Source organism: Empidonax traillii, unplaced genomic scaffold (genome assembly GCF_003031625.1).
Source record: "Empidonax traillii isolate 1590-97213 ecotype Southwest subspecies unplaced genomic scaffold, ASM303162v1 scaffold579:size954524, whole genome shotgun sequence".
Classification (NCBI taxonomy): Eukaryota; Metazoa; Chordata; class Aves; order Passeriformes; family Tyrannidae; genus Empidonax; species Empidonax traillii.
In genome coordinates this window covers 795,886-812,584 of record NW_020955772.1, presented here as the reverse complement: position 1 = coordinate 812,584, position 16,699 = coordinate 795,886, and the positions used below count along the sequence as shown (strand labels likewise).

General features: G+C 58.3%; 1 protein-coding gene across 5 annotated transcripts in view; it reads left to right on the top strand.

Annotated features, from left to right (window-relative positions):
- KIF21B (kinesin family member 21B) overlaps positions 1 to 9,044 on the top strand; it is a 34,765-nt gene extending 25,721 nt beyond the window's left edge. Inside the window, exons 25-36 of one of the 5 annotated variants that reach the window (XR_003572806.1) lie at positions 287 to 492; positions 953 to 1,027; positions 1,180 to 1,293; positions 1,920 to 1,958; positions 3,891 to 4,027; positions 4,257 to 4,437; positions 5,258 to 5,422; positions 5,958 to 6,075; positions 6,729 to 6,899; positions 7,346 to 7,545; positions 7,985 to 8,242; positions 8,811 to 8,888. Coding sequence is in view for 4 of the 5 variants with exons in the window: in XM_027898110.1 (XP_027753911.1) it covers positions 287 to 492; positions 953 to 1,027; positions 1,180 to 1,293; positions 1,920 to 1,958; positions 3,891 to 4,027; positions 4,257 to 4,437; positions 5,258 to 5,422; positions 5,958 to 6,075; positions 6,729 to 6,899; positions 7,346 to 7,545; positions 7,985 to 8,084 (1,506 nt within the window). In the remaining variant the exon portion in view is untranslated. The other 4 variants (XM_027898112.1, XM_027898110.1, XM_027898113.1 and 1 more) reach the window with 4 other exon arrangements.
- Positions 9,045 to 16,699: the final 7,655 nt, after the last annotated feature.

Sequence of the window (16,699 nt, the reverse complement as noted above, 5' to 3'; positions counted from 1 at the left end):
TGAGACATCAGAAACTTGGGAAACACCCACCACATCAGCCCTGCAGATCTGAGTGGCACCGATGAGGATCCTGTGCAGGGCAGAGGTGGAGGGAAGCAGCCAGTGTTCTGTAGAGGCTGCCACATTTGTTCTGAGCATGGAAAGCTGGCTGTGATGGGCATCCCAGCGTGATGGGGATGCTCAGCCTGGGGGAGCTCAGCCTCCTGTGGCCAGAGAGCACGAGCTCTCCATCCTGCAGCACTGGCTGCTCCCACTGCCCAGCCCTGAGCCCTCTGCCCTGCTCTAGGGAGAGCCCAAGCTCTCGGGGCAGATGAAGGCGGTGTCAGCTGAGTGCCTGGGACCCACGCTGGACGTCTCTACCAAGAACATCACCAAGTCCTTGGCATCCCTCATGGAGATCAAAGAGGATGGGATCGGCTTCTCCATCCGAGACCCATACTACAAGGAGAAGGTGTCACGCACCGTCAGCCTGCCCACGCGAGGAAGCACCTTGTGAGCATGGGGAGATGGGTCTCTGGGCACTGGGAGGCTCGTGGAGGCACGGGCCACCCCATGGGAAGCTGTGTTTGGCCCGTGGAGGTGCAGAGGGGTGAAGGTGAGCCCAGTCCAGCATCTATCCAGGCTTGGCTACAGCAAGATTTCCCCAGTGGGACTTGGAGAGTGTCTGGAAATATGTTGGTGTCCTTTGCAGATGGAGAGGAGGGTGCTTCAGGAGGAGGGAAAGAAGGGAGTGTGTGAGGGTCCCCAACTCCCTGCTCCTGGTTATCAGCCTTCTTGGGTTGCCAAAATTCTCCTCTCTCAGAGCTGCCTTGAGGCATCCTCTGACCGTGTGATTGTGACTCCAGGGCAGCCCAGCTTCTCATTTGCTCTTGTGGGGGAGGACCCAGCTGTTCAGTGTGGAGGGACCCCAGTGCAGGGCAGGCACCCACTCTGCTCTGTTCCCTTGCTTCAGTCCCAGGCAGTCTCGAGGCTCGGACACTTCGCCCCTGACAAGGCGCAAATCCTACGACCGCGGGCAACCTGCCAGGTGAGCCTGGGAGAAAGGGTGGCACGGGTGGGAGAGGCTGGCTGGCTCAGCTGAGTGGGGAAGGGTGCTGCCTGGGCAGCTCTGCTGGGCCCTGCTGGTGCCAAATGAGCAGCTCCCGAGTCGTGTGTCCCTCTGGTCCTTCCCCGGCTCAGGCCTGCGGACATCGGCTTCACCCCACCCTCATCCCCACCCACCCGCCCGCGCAACGACCGCAACGTCTTCTCCCGCCTCACCAGCACCCAGAGCCAGGGCTCTGCCTTGGATAAGTAAGTCCTGAAGGGGTGGGAGTGTCTGAGTGAGGGGGACCCAGACCGTGATAAGCGCGACGTGTGCTAAGCCATGTGGGGGCAAAAAGGAACGCCGGGACTTGGGTTGGCTCCAGCCAGTGTCCTGTCACCCCTTCAGCTGCCCTGCTCCTCCCTCTGAGGGAGCAGCTGCTGTGCCAGTGCTGTGCTCCTGCCCACTGTGCCCCCTCTGCGTTCACACTCCTGGCCTCTGCCTGGAGACAGGGCAGTGCCAGACTTGGGCTCCTGGAAAGGCGATGGAGCAGGATGGGGTGAGGGGGTGAGGGCTCACAGGAAGCTGATGGACTGGCATTCACCCACAAATGCTGCTCCAGCCTCCCCCAGCTTGGGTGCTGCCCTCGGCTTGGACACTGTTAGCAGCGCTGGCGTTCCCTGATGGAGACCTGCTGTCTGATCATCACATGCCCTCCTGCTCCTCTGCTCTCCCCTGGTTCTCCATGTGTGCTTCTCTTCCTCCCTCTCTCCCCTCTTCCTCTCTACCCTTCACTGGCTTGGATGCAATAACAATCCTCCACCTCTGACTCCACTGCTGCCCTCCTCTAGTCTGGGTTTTCTCTCCCATAATCCTGCTAATTTTCTGCCCCTAGGTCTGATGACAGCGATTCCTCTGTCTCGGAGGTGCTGAGGTATAGACAACTTTCTATTTATTATCCCTTCCTCCGCTCCTCCTCTTCTCTGTCTCAGGTGCCTGCTCTCCCTGTCCCCACACGCTCTGCCTGCACCTTGCTGCTCTCCCCACCTCCCAGCTCGTGTGTCTGTCCCCTCCTGGCATGCCACCTCTGGTGCCTGATGTTGTCCCCTCGGTTGCAAGTTAGAACCGTTCCTGCTCGGATCAGCCCTTGGAAAACTGATGGGCTCACCTCTGGTTTGGGGTTGGCAGCATGTTCTCCTCCATCTCTGATGGGTTCTCGCCAGCCTGAGGCCACCGTGTCCCACCCCTTCCCCAGCTCTCCAGCAGGACGGTGGGACGGTGGGGAAGGGGGTGAGTGACCCTGGGTGCTTCCAGTGAGTCCTTCGTGCTTCCAGGCAAATATCTCAGGTTCTCCCCGTGCCTGGTTGTGCTTCCCTGGGGCTGAGTTAGGGAAGGCTGATCTCTTTCCCAAAGAAATGAAGTCAGATCATGGTGCAGAGCTCAGGCTTGGGGTTGAGGTGCTCCTGGGCTTCTCCCACTGCACCCACCTACCTGCCTGTGGAGGTTTCCCAACACAAGGGCCAAGTTTCCCCTGTCCTTAAGGAACATCAGCCTCACTGTGGCCTTGCAGTGCCTAAAGGGGCTTATGAAAAACAGAGAGAGTGACTTTTTACAGGGGCAGATAGTGACAGGACAAGGGGGAACAGTTTTAAACTGAAAGAGGAGGGATTTAAATTATATTTCGGGAAGAAATCCTTCCCTGTGAGGGTGCTGAGGTCCTGGCACAGGTTGCCCAGAGGAGCTGTGGCTGCCTCAGCCCAGGAAGTGTTCAAGGCCAGGTTAGACGGGGCTTGGAGCAACCTGGTCTAGTGAAAGGTGTCCCTGCCCACGGCAGGGGGGTGGAATAAGATGATGTCTAAGGTCCCTTCCAGCCCAAACCATTCCATGACTCTGTGAGCAGCTCTCCAGCTTCTGGGTGTCCCCTCACTCTGCCTGTGCCCTGCAGGCCCCCAGTCACTGGGGGGGTGACGTCAGACCAGTCTGGGCTGTGTCACCTTGGGCAGTTTTTAGTAAGGCAGACACACAGAGTCAGTGGAAAACATCTTACCCTGCACAGTCAGGATTTCCCCTTGGACTCAGTGACACTTGGAGACTGGTGGAAGCACCAGGAGTCAGGGGAGGGCTGTTGGGTTGGCACTGGTAGGCGCAGAGCTGAGGAAGAACCATCACATGCATGCGACTTCCAAACCCAAATTAATGAGCCTGTGCTTATCCTCACGACTAACGCTGACCTTGCCCTTCCCCAGCCCCACACTGCAGCTTCCCTGCCTGTAAGAAGAAACCAGCCCAGCCTGGGGCCCCTTGGCTGTGGGTGGCTGTGCTTGGTGACCAGGCACACCAGGGTGCCAAGGGTCACACATGGAAGGGTTGGGCTGGTGGTCCTCAACCTCCTCAACGTGTCTGAAGTAGGGGGGACTGGCAGGTGCTGTGTCCAAATGTCACCAGCTACAGGCTGACAACCTCCAAGGGACTGGGGTGCTGATATTGGTACCCTGAAACATTTACCCCAGTAAATCTTCCAGCTGGGGAGGGGGGGGCAGTTTGTCCCAAAATGAACCTCAGGGACAGTGAGCCGGGCCTCCTGACCTGTCCTGGCTCTCTGCTGCCCAGGCACGAGAGGTTTATGGGGAGAGCAGAGGCCACTGGGCAGCCTCCCCCTTTCCCAGTCTGTTGCTGGGGCAGAGGTGGGAAGGGGCTGCCCCCGGGGGAGACTCCTGGGGTTTCCACGAAGACCTTGGCTCAGACATGCCAGGTTCAGCTGGGCAGTGGGAGGTGCTCGGGGTGAGGGAGCTCTCCCATGCCCTGGGACTGTGGGCACGGTGCCCCTCCACCCCTGCACTGTACCTGTTCTCTCTCTCCCACCAAGGGGCATCATTAACCCAGTGGGTGGCACCAAGAATGCCCGGACAGCCCCACTGCAGTGTGTCTCGGTGGCAGAGGGACACACCAAGCCTGTGCTCTGCCTGGATGCCACCGACGAGCTGCTCTTCACGGGGTCCAAAGGTGCGTGACAGGCAGAGAGGGGACAGGGAAGGTGGGAGCAGGTTGGCACTGGGAATGTGGGAAGTGCTGGGCACTGGTCCCTGTTTCAGCATTAAACCCTGCCCCAGTGCTGGGGCTGGCTGGCTCCTTTCCCTCTGGCCCTGTGGGTGGGGGGAGATGCTCAGATGTTGCCCCCAGGCCACCGTGCCCCCGCCTGACACTCTCGGGCGTGTTCTTCTTCCTCCCACAGACCGGAGCTGCAAAATGTGGAACCTGGTGACGGGCCAGGAGATCGCTTCCCTCAAGGGTCACCCAAACAACGTGGTTTCCATCAAGTACTGCAGCCATACGGGGCTGGTGTTCACCGTGTCCACCTCGTACATCAAAGTGTGGGACATCCGCGACTCTGCCCGCTGCATCCGCACCCTCACGTACGTACCCTCGGCTTGGGGAGAGCCAGGGCACTCTGGGCAGCTCTCTGGCTTTGCAGAAGCCAATCCCAGGACCTACAGGGGTTTGGGGACAGCCCTCCTGGCTGTCAGGGCACTGCTGAATCCCATTCAACTTCCCACTGACCAAGAACCACAGGTCCCTTCCCACAGCAGTTCTCCAGCCTCTTGTCCGCCAGTCTAGACACACAGCCAGGGTTGCCCCATCCCAGGTGCAGAATCCAGTATTTTCCCTTGTTAAGGGTCAAGAGCTTTGAAGAGATTTTGCAGCTGCTCTGAGAGTGGCCAGGAGAGAGCCAGCAGCTCTGGAGGGGAGGCACAGCCCCAACAGCACCCTGGCTGGGTAAATCACAAGCTCTCCAGTGGGGAACTCAGACCTCTGTGAGGAGTTTGAGGACCAGAAAGGAGCATGGAGCAGGCTGTAGCTGTGGCTGCCAGCTTGAGTAGGGTTCAGATGTTAGGGGAGAGTCTGTCCAGCCTCAGCTCATCTGCCTTGGCCTGAGGGTGCTTTTCCCTTGGGGCAGAGGTCAAGACCTCTGCTTCCCTATGCTGGATGCCAGCACTCACCGGCTCTTCCTGTGGGAAATGGAAAGGAATGGGAGGAGAGCAGAATGGCCCTCAGATGGAAACCAGGGCAGGATGTTTTGTGTCGTGCACAAACCCGACATCCTTGGCTGCCTCTGCAGGCTGGACACCGCTCTGGGGGACAGAGGTCTTGTTGGTCTCATTGTGGCCAGAAAGACACTTCCTCCTTCGATCTCCACTCATCCTCCCCCCGTTGCCCTCTCTCTCTCCTCTCTAGGTCTTCTGGGCAGGTGATCTCTGGGGACGCCTGTGCTGGGACCACCACCCGCACTGTCACCAGCGTGCAGGGGGAGCACCAGATCAACCAGATCGCCCTCAACCCCACGGGCACCACGCTCTACGCCGCCGCCGGGAACTCCGTCCGCGTCTGGGAGCTGAGCAGGTGAGGGCAGTGCTGAGCCAGGCAGGACATCTTGTGGGTGCAAAGGGGCCTGGAATTATCCCCCTGGGAAAAGTGAAAGCCTTTTTAGTAGTGGAAGTTGACTCGGCTAAGGACTTCTCAGGACCCTTTCCTGTGAGACCTGAGGAGGGAGGAGCGGCATTGGAGCTCCTTGGGGTGGGGGCTTTGTCTGTGCACTGGGCAGAGGTTTGGAGAAAGGGGGAAGAAAGACAAGTGGGATGAGCAGCACTGCCCCCTGGTTTTGCCCTTGCCCTCCTACCTGCCTGCTGGGCACTGGGCTGCACACCCTGTGCTGCCAGATGTTGGCACACTGAGACTCTCCCAGGGGAGAAACCTTCCTTCCCTGGCATCGCTGAGAATGAAATCTCCCTGCCCACTATCCCCCAAAGGGAACAACCCCTATGGGGGGGCTCCAGTGCTGGGTGGGGGGTTGGTGGGTGGCCTCTGCCTGGGAGGGGCCCTTTGGAGGATTTCCAGCACCCAGGAGGGGGCTGACCTGTGCTCCCCTGTCCCCCAGGTTGCAACCTGTGGGAAAGCTGAGCGGCCACATCGGGCCCGTGATGTGTCTCACGGTGAACCAGACGGCAAGCAACCACGACCTGGTGGTCACAGGTTCCAAAGATCACTATGTCAAGGTACTCTCCTCCTTGGGGATCAGCCCCCTCTGTCCTGTAGGGAAGCCCAGATGTTGGCAAGCTCCTTTTGAAAGCTGAGCCCAGATTCTGTTTTTGCCTCTGCATGTGAGGCAAATCTTGCCTTTTGCTTGGCCCACAGTGCACCTTCTGAGAAGGATTTGTCTTTCTCTCATCCCTCAGACTCTGTGGCTGGGACTGGCCCGTGATGGCTGACCCAGATGAGCAGCTCACCCTGTTCTGCTCAATTCTCCCCCCCTGCCTGATATGGATGCTTTGTGCCAGCTCGGTCACAGCTCCAGCACAGCAGGAGCCTGTCCCTTCATTTCAGGTTTTAGCAAGTTGAATTAGAGCTGGCACCAGGCAAGTGAGCAGGGATGGCGAGATGGTGAGTGAGACAGGATCCCACTCAGCTGTCAGCTTGGCTTAGGGGGAATGTAAAGGCTCACCAGGAGCAAAATGCAACAGAGTGGGGCTGTCCCTGGGGACAGATTTCCTCTGGTGGTGGCAGGACCCTCAGCCTCAAAAAGCCTCAAGTGGGCAATGCCCACTCCCCTTTCCAGCGCCACTCTGGGTGCCCTGAGCCCAGAACAAAGGAGAGGGCCTGCTCTGTGCCCGGTGCCAGCTGTGGTCTCTTACCCACTGCTCTTCCCCAGGTGTTTGAGATCACAGAGGGCATGGTGGGCAACATTGGCCCAACCCACAACTTTGAGCCCCCTCACTACGATGGCATCGAGTGCCTGGCCATCCAGGGAGATGTCCTCTTCAGCGGCTCCAGGGACAACGGCATAAAGAAGTGGGATCTGGAGCAGCAGGAACTTACCCAGGTCTGGAGGGGAGCACAGCACCCGTTCTGCAGTGACGTGGGGCAGAGGGGGGGCCTGGGGGGCACCCTTGTCCAGGGATTTAGTGCCAGTGTCCTGCATGGAGCTCACCAGGGAGGGCATTCCCGATGCTGGGCCATGTGTGGGTGAGGGGGTGTGGGTGAGGGCACTGGGGATTGCCAGCTCCCCCACGGACAGGCTGCAGCATCAGCTGTAGTGGGGGGGGTTGTGTTCCCCTCTGAGTTCAGGATGGTTGTCTCCAGCCCAGGGGAGAAACCAAGCCCTGACTTTTGAGCCCATCCCCTTGGCTCCTAACTGGGCATCACCCACAATCCCAGGGTGTCAGTGAGGACCCAGCTGACGGGGTTGGGTGCGTGAGGCTGCTGCTGGTGGTGCTGCTGCTGCAGCTGAGGTTGGTCACGACCTCTGCTCTGTGCCCACCCCTACAGCAAATCCCCAATGCCCACAAAGACTGGGTGTGTGCCCTGGCCTTCATCCCCGGCCGCCCCATGGTGCTGAGCGCCTGCCGAGGAGGTGTCATCAAGGTCTGGAACGTGGACACCTTCACCCCGGTCGGGGAGATCAAGGGGCACGACAGCCCCATCAACGCCATCTGCACCAACTCGAAGCACATCTTCACTGCCTCCAGGTGAGCCCCAGGCTTTCTGCCCCCACAGCCCCTGGGAAGGGGGAGACTCCGGGGTTGAGGTGTCACCCCTGGGCCGGGGTGGGTGTGTGCTGGGTGAACGGGGAGCGGGGAGGGAGGCAAGGGGAGAGTCTCACAGCTTTCTAGTCCCTCCACTCCTTCATCTCCTCTTGCCCACTTTAGCCTGCCCATGGCACGGCCTGCCCACCACGGTGCCAAGAGCTGCCCCCAGCCATCCCCTGCCCGCTCTCTGGTGACGCCCTGGGTTACCCCCCATGCAGGGACCCCTCTCCCCCGGGGCTGGGCATCCTCTGCTGCTCTTGGGGAGCTCTTTGGCAGCAAGACTCTGATACCCTCTTTTCGACCATGTCCCTTTTTTCCCTTCCTTTTTTCTCTGTCTCTCTCTGTCTCTTCTCCTCCCCACCTCCCATCTGTGCCACAGCGACTGCCGGGTAAAGTTATGGAATTACGTGCCTGGGCTCACCCCTTGCCTTCCACGACGCGTCCTTGCCATAAAGGGCCGTGCTACTAGTCTGCCTTGACCCTCCTGCTCTTTGACTCTCTTGCTCATGTGCTCTTCTTCTGTCTCTCCTTCCCTTTTCTCTCCATCTCTCCCTCCCTCTGTCCCTCTCACTGTCAGTTTTGCTCTTCTCTCTCTTTTTTCCCCTCTTTTCTCTCTGGTCTGAGCTGCTTCTTCACGGTATGAAACTATTCCGCGTTTTTCCCCACTTGATAAGTCTTTGCTAGAAGGGACTCGTCCCCTTGTCCCAGCCATACCCCCCTGCCTTGGTTTCATTTGCTTTTTGGGTTTTGTTTTTTTTTTTTTTTTCCTTGCCCAGTGCCCACATCCACTGTGGCAACTCCGTGGAAGCCGTGGCCTGCCCACACCTTTGCATGGATAGTGGGTTGGGAGTCAGCAGCCACCCCCAAATCAGCCCGTGCCCCGGGGGGACTGAGCAGAGCAGCTCCCTGGATATCAGTGCTGGGACCGAGGGGGGCAGGAGTGTCACGGTGCGGGGTCAGCCCCGGAGGTCACCGTTTCCCTTTGTCCCCAACTGCTGCCAGTGGGCTGAGCCCCACTGGGCCTGCCCACTCCCCAGAGCGCATCGGGCAACCTCCTGCCGAGGGGGAAAAAAGGGCCTGGGAGTTCTGGGGGCTGCATGCTGCCGGGGGTGGGGAGGGGAGCATGTCCCCTCGTGGTGCGGCGTCCGCGGGGCTGCTGCCCCAACCCCTGGGTCAATGCTGTCCCTCTCGCCTTTGTTCCTCAGCGACCTGACAGTGAAGCTCTGGAGTGGGAGGAGGTTGCCCGCGGGGTCAAACTAGGAACTGCAGAAAGACTGGAAGGCTTGGGAGCAGGGTGAAGGTCGGGGTGCCTCCCCCTGCTGTTAGGAACTCAGTCACCCGCAGGAGCGCTCAGCCCAGGACAGGGATTTCTTGGTGCCTGACCCAACGGGGTGGATGATGCCTCACCTGGTACTTTAATACTGCTGTGGGGCACTGGCAGCTCCACCCTCCCTCCTGCTGAGGTTTCTGGATGGCTCTCCGCTGACCAGGAAATGTTTCACCTCTCCTCTCACCCATCCTGCTGTAAGGACTTCTGGGGGGGTCAGAGCTCCTTGGCTCCTTCTTGGAGACACCCAGTTCCCTCCTGCCACTTGTGGGCTTGTGTGGCCTCTGCTGTGATGTGCTGCTGCTCTGGGGCTGGTTTCTGCAGGAGCCTTTCTCCACAACCACGAGGACATTTGGTGTCTGCTGGCCAGGACACAGGACAGAGGGTGCTCCTCTGGAGCCGTCACTCGTGGGACACCTCTCTGCTGTGGGGGCTGCAGAAGGATTTCCTGGTACTTCTGTCCTTCCCCATCCTCTGTCTACCTGTCCCCAGCAGTTGGAGGTGGGCACCTCTGAGCTCCTTTGCCATGTCCCATCTTGGGAGACACAGCAAGCCTGGAAAGATCTCTCGTCAGGCAACTTCCAGACCAACCTACTGCAGTTCCCTTCGATGTTCTTCAAAACCCCAGCTGTAAGCACAACTGCCCCATGGCTCTGGGCTCTCCCCCCCCTGCCCACCCTGCTCTGCAGCGGGGAGGGAAGGGCTGCTCAGCCCTGCTCTGCACACCAGGACCCCCAGCACGGGTTTGTGGTGCGTTCCTGCAGCGCCTTCACCCCCTGGAGATGGAGAAATTAATCAAGAACGGGGGTCACAGGGCAAAAAAGCCAAGGCTGGATTTGTCAGCCCCACTGCTGTGGCCTGTCTGTCCTTCCCCTGGGCTCTGCCCTCGGCCCCAGGGTTGGAGCTGCTTGGCCTCCACGGATCCTCTCCAGGGATGGAGAGGGCCCAGCAAGGCCTGGAGCAGCTGGAGTCTGCTGTGCCAGGAGGAGAGGGAGGAGGGGGTTGCACACACTGGTCTCGCACAAGTCCCCTGACTCTCCCTGTGCTCCAAGGACAATCCTGCAGCGGATGATGTTGCACAATCCCATCTCCGTGAGGGGCTGGGGGCTCCGTCCAGGAGTGTTTCTCCAAGGATGTACCTTCTCCAGACTCCTGCCTCTCTCTCTCCTGTTCCAGGGGCTGACAAGGCCCTGGTCTCTCACTGGAGCTTCCCTCTGTCTCTCCTTTGGCCTGTTGGACCATCCCCTGCTCTGTCCTGCCCTGGGCCATGCAGAGCTCTCATGGGATGGCCGAGGAGGCTCCAGGATGGGTGTTGCCTCATATGTTCTCCTTTCCCCTTTGTCACAGAAGAAGCAGCACTTGAACTCAAATTTAAGGACTTCTCCATGTGATCCCACCAGCACTGAACTGGGATCTTGGAGGCCAAGGGCTCCAGGACCTGCCCTATAAAGCACAGACCCTATCCCCTCTGCTCTCTCCAACCATGGTGACACCTGGACCAGCCCCAGGTCATTTGCTATCAGCCCTTGTTCCAAGTATTCTGGCTGGAGAGTGGGGATTCCTCTGCATTGTGAAAGACAGGAGCATCTCTGTGGAATCGATGGGGGAGGGAGGGTTGCCTTTTGGGGGGAAAATTCCATCCTACTGGCTTGCCTTGTTGGAGGTCATAGGGTAAGTGTGTGTGTGTGTGTGTGTGTGTGTGTGTGTGTGTGTGTGTGTGTGTGTGTGACCCTGCCCAGGACAGTCACTGGTCCCCTGTGATTGTGGCTGAGCCCTGCATAGCCAGGACTGATGACTGCATGGAGGTGGGGAGCCCATCCATCCCGTGTGGCCTGTGCCACTGGGGCCAAAAATGTACAGGGCACCTCAGCCCCCCAGGAATGCACAGACATAGGGGTCTGGAGGAGGTGTAACCCCCCCCAAGCCTGTCTTGGAGAGGGTTTCCCTGCTCCTTCCTCAGCTGGTTTAACCTTTCATTGGCCAGAGGGGGGTGTGTGTATGGGGGGTGGGTGTGTTTGGCTGTAGCCAGCTGTCACATGTGCATCAATGTCTGCACTGAGATCTGCCAGTGCCTGCCCTGAAATAATCTGCTGCTCCCTGCTGAAGGGGAGCTCTGGGGGGGCCTGGGGTCGGACCTGCCTTGCTTTTCACCACCAGTTTCTTCCTGTGTGCGGGCTACACGTGCCTGTTTAATACTCCAGGGCTGAGTGGCCAGTCCTGGATGGTGCTGAGCATCCCTTGCAGCTGTGTCCAGCAGCGTGTTGAGGGGCTTCAAGGCTCCTGCTGCCTGTGGAGGGAGGGAGCTGATACTGCAGCCCTGGCGTCCCAAGGTGGTGGTGGGGGGGTTTGAAGTGAAGGTTGTTGTGGTTTAGGGATGGTATTCTGCAATTTAGTACTCCCACTAAAACCATTCACTTCTCACTGCCCCTCCCAGTCCCCTGCTGTGGACTGGAGAGGAGAAGTGGAGGCACGAAAGGTAAAGATCATGGGTTGAGATAACAACAATTTACTGAAAAACAGCAATGAGAAAAGAAAACAAACAGTAACAGCAAAAAATATTAACAACAAAAGTGTACAAAAGAGAGTGATTCACGTGCAAAATGCTCACCATGGAGGCCCTGGCCTGACCCCCAGCCACGATACCTTGACCAGAAGAGACCCTGGAAGGGAAGACATTCACTCTATAACTTGCTCGAGTCTATCCACAGTCTTGGACATTCCTTCCACAGTGGAGGTGCAGGTCAGTAGGGAGGAAAAAAAGATGATCTTCATATTGCTGGAGCCAGGTAGTGACTGAGGCACTGTTTGTTCTCCTTCTTTCACCGACATCAATGCCAATGAGTTGGTGTATGATGATGGTGTGCCCCGTACAAACTTCCACCCCGTGGATTGTGTGCACTGGACCTCCTCTGGATCTACAGGGGACTGCTTTGGATTTGAATCCCTGTGGATTAGCTCCAGCACAGCTGATTCTCTCAGGCACTGGATGCCTTTCCTTGTGGTGTTCCACTTGTCTCAGTGCACTGTTAGATCATCCTTGAGAAAACACCTTTCCCTCACTCTTGGCAGTCACCCCAGAGGCTGAGAGTTTCTGTCCTCTTCCCAATCCCCTGGTCCATGCCCACATCCCAGGACAGGGATCCCAGTTGCTTGACTTCCCTACTCTCTGGTTTCATGTTGTGATTCTCTCTGGCCCTGCCTCTCCCTCCTGTTCTGAGCTTCCTCCTTCTCTTCATCCCTCACTGTGCAAACTGATTTGGTCTTGGATTTCTTGTTCTGTGCAGGGCTGACTGTTACCAGCATGGATTGTTCCTCTGGTTCAGCTGCAGTTTGAGTGGCCACAGTGCCTGTTGCTCTGCTTTCCTCCACCTCAGGGTGCTGTCTGGTGACAAGCAGTGTCTGACAAACAGCAGCCAGGGCCCAGCAGGCAGCAATAAGTTGCTCCTCTCTGGATTTGCCACAGCATTCTCCTTGCAAATGTTCTGTCACTTTATCAGGGTCCTGTAGTTGTTCAGGGGTGAACTTCCAAACCATTGAAGCAGAGAATTTTCCCCCAAACTGTCCCATTTTTCTCCCACTTCCATGCCACTCATGACTATCCCCCCTTGGCCCACAGACGGGTACTGTTATTAATGGAATCCCAAAGGTAGCATCTGAGGTAAGGGTAAGAAAGTAACACTGACAGCACATCCCAAATGGCCTTCACTGCTCTTGGTGTTATCATGTCATAAAATTATACCCAACAGCACATCAGTAAAGCAGTTCTGATCCCTCTCCCTGCTCTGAAAAAGAGCACCTTGAGGAGCACACAGGGGAATATATCCAGGGTTAGGTACCACACCCACACCAAGCAACGTTGTGACCAGTGGCTCTGTCCCCAGCACAGCACGTGCTTAGATCAAATTTGTGTCCAACCTGTTCTGAGCAGATCTGTTGTTATCTCAACCCTTTGAGCCCCACCTTGGGTGCCGAATAAAGCTGTCCTGGTTTAGGAATGGTACTCTCCAATTTAGTGCTCCCACTAAAACCAGGCACTGCTGCCCCTCTGCTCTGGGGTAAAGATGATAGAGAATAAGAACAATGTACTCCAAACAGCAGTGAGATAAGAAAGCAAACAGTAACAGCAACACTATTAATAACAGAAGAGTACAAAAGAGGGTGATTCACATGCCAAATGCTCACCTAAGAGCCTAGCCTGCCACTGCAGCTGGAAGAGACAACGACATGAGGTGGTACAGAATAACCTCAGGGTCCTGGCCATGCCCCCCTCCTGGCTACTGCAAAAATTCACCGTCCTGACCAGAACAAGGGCAGGGGTGACTGTGATCCCATAGCTCTGTGTGTGTCTGTGTGTGTGGATGTCTTAGTGCCTGTGTGGGTTGATGTCTCCCATGCAGGAGAGCGTTTTTTGGGTGTTGATCTGGTTTAGCTACCTCACGGTGCAAGCTGGGTGCTGTTGTTGTTCAGTTTCGTATTGGGGATGGGGAGGGGTGTTTTTTTTTCTCTTAACTATTGTTATTGTTATGGTTTTGACACTTGAATTCATCCTGGGGACACGTGGCCTCAACTCCCACCTTCCTGCATGTCTGAGCCTCCCCCTGTGTCCCTCCATCTGCCTCCTCCTCCTCCTCCTCCTCAGCAGCAGGACCAGTGTCCTGCTCCCCAGCATTGCCAGCTCCCACCTTTGGCAGTGGGATTCCTGCTCCCCAGCCCTGCCAGCTCCCACCTTTGGCAGTGGGATTCCTGCTCCCCAGCCCTGCCAGCTCTCACCTTTGGCAGTGAGATTCCTGTTCCCCACCACTGCCAGCTCCCACCTTTGAATTTCCCAGCCCAGTCCCAGCACTGAGATTTTGCTCCCATTGCTGAGGGATGTTTGGACTGAGGCTCGGCAGGGTGGCCAGTTGTTATTGGGTTGATTGGCAGCCTGGGAATGGTGCATCTTGTCCCTTGGAAGGATGGAAAGGGACCTCTGGAAGGGCCAGCTCAGCCCACATTCCTGCCTCTGCTCTCTCAGATGTTCTCTGTGCATGCAGGGAAGTCCCTGTGTGGGAGATGTCCCTGCAAAGCACGTCACTGGAATGGGCTGGTCCTAGCCCCCATTTTCCAGAGCCTGCTGCAGCTGCATGGCAGCAGGAACCTGGTGCTGTTAAAACCCTTGCTCAGGCTGGGGATGGTCTGTGAGAAGCTGATTCTGGTGTGTGATGTTTGACTTTCCTCTCCCGAAACGTAGATGAGTCTAGATCCAGTTCCAGGCACTGAACATAAACAAGGGTAGCCCTGTAGCCCCCAGCTTGCCTCCTGCTCTGGGCTGGACCTCGTTCCCCTGGCACAGTGAGGTTTGGGAAGCTCTGAGCCACACTGTCAGTTCAGGGGGGCAGGTCTGCACAAACACTAAAGCACAAGGTCCCCACGTGCAGGTGGGTTAGGAGGGGTGGCCCTTCAGAGCTCAGATTTGGGCCATGGGCTGGGACAGCCGAGGAGGAGGTGGGCTGGGATGGGGGCTCTTTGCCTGCCAGTGGCCACTGGTGAGCTGTTCTATCCCTTTGCTCTGTAGTGGCTGCTCTCTGGGGCTCAGGGCTTGCCCTGCTGCACAACTGAAGTCCCCTCTGGTGGTCTCTGGGCCTCTCTGACGGCCCCTCCAGGGCAGGGACATTTCGGAGCTGCCTTCACACCATGCACCTCGTTTTGCTTCGCCCTCGGGTGCCTTGGTTTGTGCCAAGTGTGTGATCGTACCTGCAGTCCTTCCTCCAATCGCTGGGTTATGGTTTTGTCCCCGGGGCCTGACTCTGGCACCAGGGATCTCCTCCTCCCCAGCACACGGGGGTTGGTTCCAGGCTCTGGGGGGGATGCAGGGCTGCCCCAGAGCTGAGCTTTGCACAACAAGGCTGGGCAAGACTCAGGAGCCCAAAAGCACTGGATCCCCAAACCACTGTGAGCCCCCCTGGGAACCCGAGCTGTGTCTCCCTCCTGGCTCCTACAGCTCCCATGGCACAGGATGGGCTGGCCTGCTGTGACAGGGGCTCTGGGGTCCCATCCTGTGTGTCCCCCCCCCCAGGTACATTGTTTCTCCCCACCATCTCTGAGCACAGCTGCTCTGGGGTCTCAGATACTGCCTCCTGCCTTGGTGCTGCTGAACCAGTGCCTGCTTCCCGGGGTGCTCTCCCAGTGCCCCATCCCAGTCCTTCCCCTGCCCCACGCTGAACAGGGTCCAGGTACGATCCCTGTGGAGCACAGGGTTCCGACTTGCTTTTCAGCAGCGACTTCACTGTGTCCTGCAGGCTGCACGCCCTCCTGAGCCCCCCTTCACCCTCCCGGGGAAGGAAGGGAACCCCCCGGGCCCCTCCAGGTGCTTCGTGGTGCTCCACCTGTAACTGGGAGGGAGCCCAGCACAGACCCGAGCCCCCAGGGAAGTACAGCCCCTCCACCTTCCTCCTGCCCAGGGGCGTGTGCCCTCATCCATCACAGCCCTGCCCTGGTCCCTGCCAACTGCTCCACCCGGCCTGGGACCCCCCCGGTCCAGTCCAGCCCCACAGGGGGCTGGGGCAGCTGCAGCACCCACAGTCGCCTGCTCCACCACCCCTCCCTGCTGCACAAGGAGCACAATAGCAGATGCCTTTTCTCACTCAGAGCTGTCTCCAGAGGCCAGCTGCTGTGAAGGCTGGTGGTGTCTCTGCGGGGTTGTGCAGCCCAGCCCCAGCCTGGGTCTGTCAGAGCACGAGGTGTGTGCGTGTGTTTTATACCTTGGTGTGTTCCTGTAAATAGTGTAAGTTATTGCGGTCTCCTGCTGTACGTTTTTTTCAATGGCTGTGTTTGTTCCTTGCCTTTTTGTCTTTGCAAATAAAATGTTCTGAGATGAAGGGATGGAGAGGAGAGGTTGCTTTGAGGCGGGGAAGGGCACAGCTGGGAGCCCCCATCTCCTCCTGTGCCCATGGGAGTGGGGGAGAGGTGGAGGGGGCTGTGACTGCAGCCCTTCTGGCCCTTCCAGCCCAAACCATTCTGTGATTCTATAATCCCATGTGCTGGGAGAAGGTTGGACAAGAGGAAACGGCCTCAAGTTGTACCGGGAGAAGTTCAGGTTGGATATCAGGGAACATTTCTTCACCAAAAGGGTGGTCAGGCACTGGAACAGGCTGCCCAGGGTAATGTTTGAGTCACCATCCCTGGAAGTGTTCAAAAGACATGTGGATGTGGCACTTGAGGACGTGGTTTAGTGCTGGGGTAACAGTGGGATGATCTTAGAGGGCTTTTCCAAGCTGGATGATTCCATGATTACGAGGTGACACAGATCCTTACGGGCACCAGCCCCTCAGGCAGACGGGGCACAACTGACCTTGCTGGGGCAGAATTCAGGGGCTGAGGTGGAGGAAGCCCGGACCAAACCCGGCTGGCTCTACCCCTCTCCTGGCGAGGAGGAGCAGGAGGAGGGCTCTAACCAGGCAGCCCCAACCCAGCGTGACAGCCAAGCCCTGCAGAAATCGGAGCATCCCTGACCCTGCAGCATCGCGTCAACACCCTCCGCCCTCCGCTGAGGGGTCCCCGGGTCCCCCCGCGGGCAGGACCCTGGGACTGTGCTGGGAAGGTGCTCCTGGTGGGTGGGCTGCCGAGGGGAGAGGGGGGCTGGAGGGAGGCAGAGGATGCCCAGGGGAGCGGTGGCACGGGGCCGACGGCAGAGGGCAGCGCTGGCTGCGGGACCACGGCCCGCGGAGCGGGGGAACGGGGACACTGCGGGCCATGCAGGGCCGGGGGTTGCGGGAGACGCTGAGGGGG